This window comes from Streptopelia decaocto, assembly GCF_964273445.1.
Source record: "Streptopelia decaocto genome assembly, chromosome: 12".
Classification (NCBI taxonomy): domain Eukaryota; kingdom Metazoa; phylum Chordata; class Aves; order Columbiformes; family Columbidae; genus Streptopelia; species Streptopelia decaocto.
In genome coordinates this window covers 16,948,464-16,956,659 of record NC_138667.1, presented here as the reverse complement: position 1 = coordinate 16,956,659, position 8,196 = coordinate 16,948,464, and the positions used below count along the sequence as shown (strand labels likewise).

Sequence of the window (8,196 nt, the reverse complement as noted above, 5' to 3'; positions counted from 1 at the left end):
TATGACAAATTAGCAGAGTTTTCTATCTGACCCCATCACAGGTGAGGAATAGAGGGTTTTATTACTTTATTGCTAAAAGTTAAATGAAATACACTGTCAATTGTTGTATTATCTTCTCAGTCACAGCTTCACCATGCATCCAATCTACAGTATCTGAAATGCAAAGGACATGCAGAAGTAAAAATATAAAAAGAAAAAAGTCAGGCTACAATGTAAACAGGTTTGCTGCAGCAAACTGAGGAGAGAGGGGCACTTCCACGGGGGATGCTCTGCCGTCCGCACACGCAGGACTGTCTCTTTGAGCCACAGAGCTGATGGCCAGAGCTGCTCCAAGTTCGGACACACGACATCCGCCACCGACGGCACGATGCGACGGTAACAACGGTCTTTACAGTACCCATGGCGACGCAGAGGAATCCACTTGCTGGGCTGCCCCACGCAAGGCCCCTCCCAGCCAGCGCAGGGGCGACAAGCCCGAAAGTGCCAAACCCTGGGCTGGCACAAGCGGCATCGCCGCGGCCGTGGTGCCGCAGGGCTGCTGCACGGTGCAGCCAAGCACGGCGGGCAGGACGGCACCGTCCGCAGCCCTGCGGCACCACGGCCACGCCGTGCCACGGCCACACCGCGCAGTCCAGGGGACGGCACGGCCAGCGCGGCGCCGGTGCGGCGATGCGGCCACTGGGCACCGCGGCTGGATGGGGCCGCCCTGCCGGGACCACCACACGGAGCTGGTTCAGTGAACCGGACCCAACCGTACACGACACGGTGTCACTGCATTCAAGCCGTGTCTGACCACGAACCGTGCCGACCCAACTTCAGACCCACAGGTGAAATGGCCAAAGGTTGACAGCTATATTGTAAGGGCTGCTGCTGCTGCCTGGTTTCATTTTCTCTTCCTACCTGTGTGTCAAAAGAAACGTTATTTCTGTGTTTCAGTACAGTGCTGTTGCGTTTCTTCTTCTCCTGATTATAAGCGAAAATACAAGTATTTTACAGGGCAAGACAGACCCCTATTAGACATGATAATGGAAATGCTCCCACTCATGTCCTTGATGTGTGTATAAACGATACCTTAAAGAATAAGATCAGTAATAGCAGGGTACGGGGCAGAGTGGCGAGGCTGTTTTCTTCCGACGGAAGAGCGCCCTTGTGACAGGTTGTCGCCTAAACAAAAATCTATGATCTTAAAAATGCTACTGAAAGAAGAATCCTCAGCATGAATCCCAGCACTAGCATACAGCAAAAGGCACCACGATAGGTTTTTTTTTCTATTTTTAAGTAGTCAAAAATTGGCCCACTTTTTTTTAAACTTTATTGTTTGTTTTCTTTTTTTTTTTTTTTTTTTTACTTTTTTATTTTCTTGGAAGCTGTAAATCAAGACATTACATATAAATAGAGATTCCCTATAAAAAAGTCATTGCCGTTAGCTATTATAAGACAACTTCGCTAAAATGAAAATAAACCATTTTATTTGTTATATTTTTTTTCCCTCTTTTATATAAAATAAAAATATTTATTTTCGGGTTTTTTGTCTCCCTTTTTCCGCCGCCTCCACGTGGGTTCCGTCTGCGAGGCCGGGAGGCACCTAGAGAGGATCCGGGTCCGGTTTGGGCGTCGTGTGCGCGAGGCTGCTGCGCCCGCTCTCCCCGTGGGCGCTGTGTCTGCTGCAGGAATGGTGAGTCCGGCTGTCGCCCGGCCGGTGCAGCACGGGCGACTCTGTGTGCGCCGCCTCATTGTTCTGAGTGCTTAGGAAGGGGGTGCTCTCAGCCACCAGCTCCTCGTCAGACTCGCTGTAAGAGGCGCTGCTCAAGGAGAAGGAGTCCCGGACGGCTCTGGCTCTGTGAGGGACGTGCCCATTCAGTTTGGATTTTTTCCACCGCCTGTTGCTGCTGGATGTTTTCTTTGGCTGCTCTAGCGCTGTGACGTATTCCTGCGTCGTCTCGTACTCGTCATCCTCCGTGATGCGGAAGGGGCTGGAGGGCAGGCTCCCCATGCTGTCGTTTAGGTAGGTCTTCCTTTGGTAGTAGCTGTCGTACCTCTGCGTGTCCTGGAAGGGGAGCTGGTACCGCCGCAGGAGCGGCTGCTGCTCCTCCACGCGGAAGCTGATGGGGGCTGCGGGCGGCAGGGAGACGGCGTGCGCCGAGTTGGGGGATGTAATCTCGAAGGTGGGCACCTGCGCAGCCATCGAGTAGTGGAAGTCGACAGGCGACAGGCGTGCTGGTGTGGTCAGGGCTGACACGTACCTGAAAGAAGCAACACCACCATTTGGACACCGAACAACTCCCAAAACCTCCAGATGCCCCCATGTTCCGCCCAACACCTGGTGCAGGGACCCACGAGGCCTCCAGTGCGCCTGGTCCTGGAGCTCAGCACCTCCCGGGGAACCGGGCGGATGGACCTCGCACCACGCTGCTGAGGCAGGATGAGCCGCTGGCTCCAGCGGGCACCTGGGCACCATGTACCCCAGGACTGGCGCTCCTGAGAGACTTGGTGTGCAGCTCCCAACCTGCATCCTTGCAAACCTTGCAGCTTCTCCCAGCAGGCTGCGTCGGGACTTCCCCGCCTCTCACCTGCCCGTCAGCTGCTTTCTGTTCCCTCTGGATCAGCCAGGCTTGTCTCTGAGGAAGGTGCCCAAAATGCCCTCCCCTGCTCAGGCCACAGACAGGGAAAACCTGGGCATTGCTTCCTCTGACTCTGCAAAAGCCTCGATTCAGAAAGGCATCTACCTGCTTCCATCTACTCTAGCGACAATATCAGTGTGGCAACCCATGTCTGGTCTAGTCCCTTTCCAAACAGCCCCTCCTTTGGCATCACCTCTTTCTAAGCAGCAAATTTTATTTCCACTCGATAGTGCCAATTGGTATCTCGGCTCATTTCAGGCTGCCCAAGCTCCCTAGCTTCTCGGGTGCCTTTTTCCCCATGTGTCTTATGAAGTGTGAGACACCTGTATGAGCAGGGTCAGCCTGCCTGAACAGAGTGGGGACAGGAATGAGAGAGGAGATGCTGCCTTTCTCCTCTGCCCCAGGGACAAGTCCTAACGCCTTGAAGGGTAACTGCCACAAAGTGGCTAACTAGGGTTGCCCATGGCCACCCACAGAGAGTGGAGCAAGGGTGAAGATACGCTGCTGCACCATGAGGAACCAGACCCGGGAAGAGGACGACAGTTGCTGCTTCTCGCCACCTGATTGTGACGCTTGAGTTGCCACCCCACCAGGGTATACACACCATCCACTATCTCAGCCTTTTTTTTTTTCACCAGTTATTGAGAGCAGCCAAGTATTTTTCTGCTCCTCTCACCCCTGTGCTCCTAAACCACATCGCCAGCAGGTGAGCAGGGTGCAGTGCTTGCTGCTACCCCTACCAGCGTGGCCTCCTGGGGCAGTGGCCTCCTCTGGCAGGACCAGAGCTGAAGTTTCTCCAGTCTCACTACGGGAATACACAGACATTTTTGTCTCCAGCACAGAGGGCACAGCTTGCCTTTGCTGTGCCTGGGAAGCACCAAGGAGTGGGGTCTGACCTCTCGCTATGCGGTGAGTCCCGCAGAGAATCCACCGAGTCACGATACTGCGTCATGTGCCTCCGCGAGTCCTCGATGCAGAAGGCGGCCCCGCGGCGAGCCCGTGCCTCCATGCACGCAGGGCTGTTGCATTTACTGGTTCCCACTGAGGACAGCATTATCCCAGACTGGGAATCTGAAGTCAGGCTTTCCGTCCGCTCCAAGCTCCAGGTGTGGCTTTCATGTCTGTGGACCAAACCCCACATGGACAGTGAGCAAAGGAACCCCACCAAGGTCCTCTCCAAAAAGCCGCATGCAGGCGCAGCTCACACTTGGCTTTGCACTGGTGTCCCCTTTCTCCCTCTCACTAGGACACATCTGGGCAGGGATGTCCAGCTTCCCATTTGCCTTTGATTTGCCTTTCTTTGCTGCTTCTTGGAGGTATGATTAGAGGGTAAAGAAAAGCAAACCAGTGCACACCAGGTATTTAACACACCACCTCCTGATGGCCGGGGATAGGATGGGACAGCTTCTGGAGGGAGGCCAGGGCAACTCTACTTTGTTCTTGTGAAGCATTTTGGGTGTGGAGCAACACACTGGCCATGCCAAGACAAGACCACAAAGGATCTTCAAATGAGCCATCTGCATTGCTAAGTGACAGCCCCTTCAGAGATGCTACCAGAGAGGAGACGGAAAAAAACCACTCAAAATCACTTCATGATCAACAGAGAAAAGCATGCCAAAGGTAGATCTAGACGTCCAGTTTCCACTGGTTTACAAAATATTTTGGCAGCAAAATGTGTTCAAGGAGCTATGATATGTCAGCTGGACCTTGCTCAGCACTTGGAGCTCCTCCTGCCCAGGGTCTGGTGTGAAGAAGACATCCCGCAAGGACTGTCCGGGGATGCATGGGGCTGGACACACACTGGTGGCCCACCCGTGCCCTGGCCACTGGGCTGGCCCCTCTCCATAGCAGAAATATGTGATACATTAGAGCAACAGCCCCAAACTGAACTGCACCAGACAGGGCTGTGCAGGCCGAGGATTTTGGGTGGGTGTTTGCAGAAGAGAGCAGGCCTCATTAAGACTTCGCAAGAACTTGTTAATTATTGATGGCTCCAGGCACATGCTCGGCTGCAACCACCACACTCATTTATAACTTCAAACGGTGTCCTCATTAGAGGCACCGATCAAGTAAAATGGAGCCTGATTATGCCAGTAGTTTGCCTCTGGCATGACGTCAAGAAACACCTGCTTGCTGCACTTGACTAGGGAAGATTAGGTGGCAGGTAGCCAGGACCAGAGGCTATGCAAGGCAGGTTCCTCCCCACAGCTGTCATGTGCTAATGCTGCCCTCCAGACACACTTTTGCAACTTGAGGAGGTGCCCAGAGGTGGCCCTGGAGTCCCAGGACTTTGAAGTGAGCATGGAAGGCCAGCAAGGTGCACCTCTGCAGGCACAGGAGCCTCTGCGTGCCTGGGTCAAGCTTGCACACATTCAGCCAGGGTTGGGCTGCAAGCGCTCAAGTTCAAAAAGACCTGCAGAACACACTGTCTAGCTCACCAGGGGCAGGATTTCCCTGGACAAAAGCAGTCATTTCCAGCCCAGCAAGTCATTCTTGGCTCCTTCTCTACTTGTTGAAGGTCTAGACAGAGGAGTCCACTTGAAAACCTACATTCAATATGTGAAGTTGAGCTGATGCATTGTACACTGAGAGTACAGGCTCATCCCTGATGAATGTCTGATCCCTGAAGAAACCTTAAAGAGCCACCTTTAAGCTTTAGCTGAAAGGATTCATTGCTTCCTGAACAAATGGAGACACAGACATTGGGCTAATGAAGTAAATAAGCCAGGACATCTTTCGCTTCATAACATCCATGCAACGTGATCTATACATCATTGACAGGCTGTAGATACAGCCCCCCGTACACCTCTCAGTCAGTTTTCAAAGGCAAGTGCTTGCCTAGGGAAACACGGTCACTTACCAAAAGAAACATGAAAGCTATGTAAGAGGAAGAACCTGAACATCCAGACTGAAAACATCACAGGACTTTGTCTAGAGCATTTGAAGGCCTTCTCTGGCCATCATAAAAATAGGGAAACTCCATCTGCAATTAAGATGCTCTCAAAAACACTGGGAACTTCAGGTTCTGAGTCATGCTGCTCTTCCCACCTCGATGGTTATTTTGAAATGTAAAAAAAATCATGCCTCAAGCTGGGTATCAAGAATTATTGGTACTTTCTGGATAGCGCCAATTTTCCTGAGAGCTTCGGAAAGACTTCCAGTGAAAGCAGTGCCACTGCCTCGGAGGCTGATATTCCAAAGCAACTTTCTGTACTGTGATAAATTGCAGTTTTGTTTTCTCATGAAAAACTGTGACTCCCAAGTCAGACCCTGACTCTGAGAAACCGGCCAAAGCCATCTGTGATAATTTGTGTACTGTGCCGTCCACAAGGCAAATACGTTCTAAACATATCAAGCATAAAACAGATAACCCATGTGCACTTAATGAATTGTTGCAGTTGCCCAGTGTGCTTGCAAACACAACTTGCAAAAACCTTTCCTAGACGAATCCTCTTGTTCGTGTCTGTGCAAAGCTTGAAACCACAACTTAATTTCATCTGAGTTTACAGCTATGTCAGTGCTGCACATTCCTGCTGGCACCTCACTGCAAGTCAAGACATTCCCACACCTCTCCCTAACCTGCTGTGACCCGCAGTGTCCACATGGCCTGTATGCCAGTGTAGTGCCAAACATCAAGTGAAAACAGAAAGAGGTGAAAGGAAAACCTTTTACTGGCTTTGAATCTCACAGCATCCTAAGGCAAACAGCGGGAGAAAGTTTCGGGAAGACGGGATACATCACCTCTGGCTGGACGTTGGAGTGGCTGTGGAGCAGTGATGAGATGGGGAGCAGGAGTGACTTCCCGAAAAGGTTGTCTCTGTTTCCCTTCGGATCACATGTTCAGTGGCAGAAACATTCTTAGAAATATACTGTAAAACACAGAGAGTCACACAGGTCAGCCACCAGCTTGCCAACACTGCCGCAGCCAAATTCAGCCGGCTTGATTACTTCTGGTGAAGTCACGTAAGGACTGAGTGTACCAGGCAGCTCGACAGCCCATGGAAGGAGACAAGGAGGATGGAGGCTCTTCTCAGCCTCTGCACTTGGAACATTGGAAAAGGGCTATGGCATGGAGACTGCAGAAGGGTTGTGAAGAGCCAAGGGGTTCCCCAGAGGACAGTGGTACCATGTGTAGCTGCTGACTAGAAAAACATCTCTACTCACAGGGGTTTATACACCCAACAGAGTGCCAGCAAAAAGACAACCGCATGAGATCTGCTAGAGACACTGGCCCTATGGAAACACCAGATGTAATCCAAATATTTATGCCATCTAGTGAGAAGCCCTGCTTTTCACAGGGACACTAAACTCTCTGGGAGAGTCAGGACTTTGGGGCCAGAGGGCTGTCATTCTCAACAATTCACTTTCCCTCTTCCTTTGTGGCTGCGTTTCAACCTAGCTAAATTTTAACATCCAAAGGGTGACCCAGCAGAGCTTGTAACTGATTCATTGTACTCACTTCCATCAGTACTTCTTGTTTGAGTCTGTCTCCCCTCACCCTTCTTAGAATCATAGAATGGTTTGGGTTGGATGGGACCCTAAAGACCATCTAGTTCCGGCCCTTGTGCCATGGCCAGGGACACCTTCCACTAGACCAGGCTACTCAAAGCCCCATCCAGCCTGGCCTTGAACACCTCCAGGGATGGGGCATCCACAGCTTCTCTGGGCAGCCTGTTCCAGTGCCTCACCGGGAAGAATTTCTGCTTTATATCTTATCTAAATCTACCCTCTTTCAGTTTAAAGCCATTAACCCTTGTCCTATCACAACAGGCACTGCTAAAAGGTCTCTCTCTAGCTTTCTTGTAGGCCTCTTTTAGGTACTGGAAAGCTGCAATAAGTTATCCCCAGACCCTTCTCCAGGCTGAACCGCAACTCTCTCAGGCTCTCCTCATAGAAGAGGTGCTCCAGTCCTCTGACTGTTTTCGTGGCCTTCCTCGTGACTCACTCCAACGGGTTCATGTCCTTCTTATGTTAGAGGCCCCAGAGCTGGATGCAGTACTCCAGGTGGGGTCTCATGAGAGCAAAGCAGAGGGGGAGAATCCCCTTCCTCAACCTGCTGGTCACACTTCTTTTGACGCAGCTCAGGATACAGTTGGCTTTCTGGGCTGCAAGTGCACATTGCTGGGTCATGTTGAGCTTCTCATCAACCAACAGTTCCAAGTTCTCCTCCTAAGGACTGATCTCAATCCCTTTATTCGCCAGCCTGCATATGTGCTTGGGATTGCCCTGACCCATGTGCAGGGCCTTGCACTTGGCCTTGTTGAACTTCATGAGGCTCACATGGGCCCACTTCTCAAGCCTCTCATCCCTTTCAATGCCCCAGTCCAGCAAGGCACTTAAGCACATCGATGGTCCTACCGAGTTCACAGAGTTTGATGGGAATCTCATGTGACTGAAGTCACAGATCCACCCTTCTGGATCTGGTCCTACATTCTTAGATGGTTCTCACCTATGTGACAGTGACATCTCACCTTGCCCAGGATGCAACTCTTGGTACAGTCATGTGTGCTAACCCAGGGCTGACCAGATCACCATGACATGCTTCAGCATGACATGGTCACCATGGCAGATCTAG

The 8,196-nt window shown here is 51.5% G+C and overlaps 1 protein-coding gene across 1 annotated transcript in view; it reads right to left on the bottom strand.

Annotated features, from left to right (window-relative positions):
* Positions 1-1,585: 1,585 nt before the first annotated feature.
* Positions 1,586-8,196, bottom strand: part of NRG2 (neuregulin 2) — a gene marked incomplete at both ends in the record, with an annotated part of 162,384 nt that continues 155,773 nt past the window's right edge. Inside the window, 3 exons of the mRNA XM_082063610.1 lie at positions 1,586-2,243; positions 3,518-3,742; positions 6,363-6,490. Coding sequence (XP_081919736.1) covers positions 1,586-2,243; positions 3,518-3,742; positions 6,363-6,490 — 1,011 coding nt within the window. The remainder of the gene's footprint in view (positions 2,244-3,517; positions 3,743-6,362; positions 6,491-8,196) is intronic.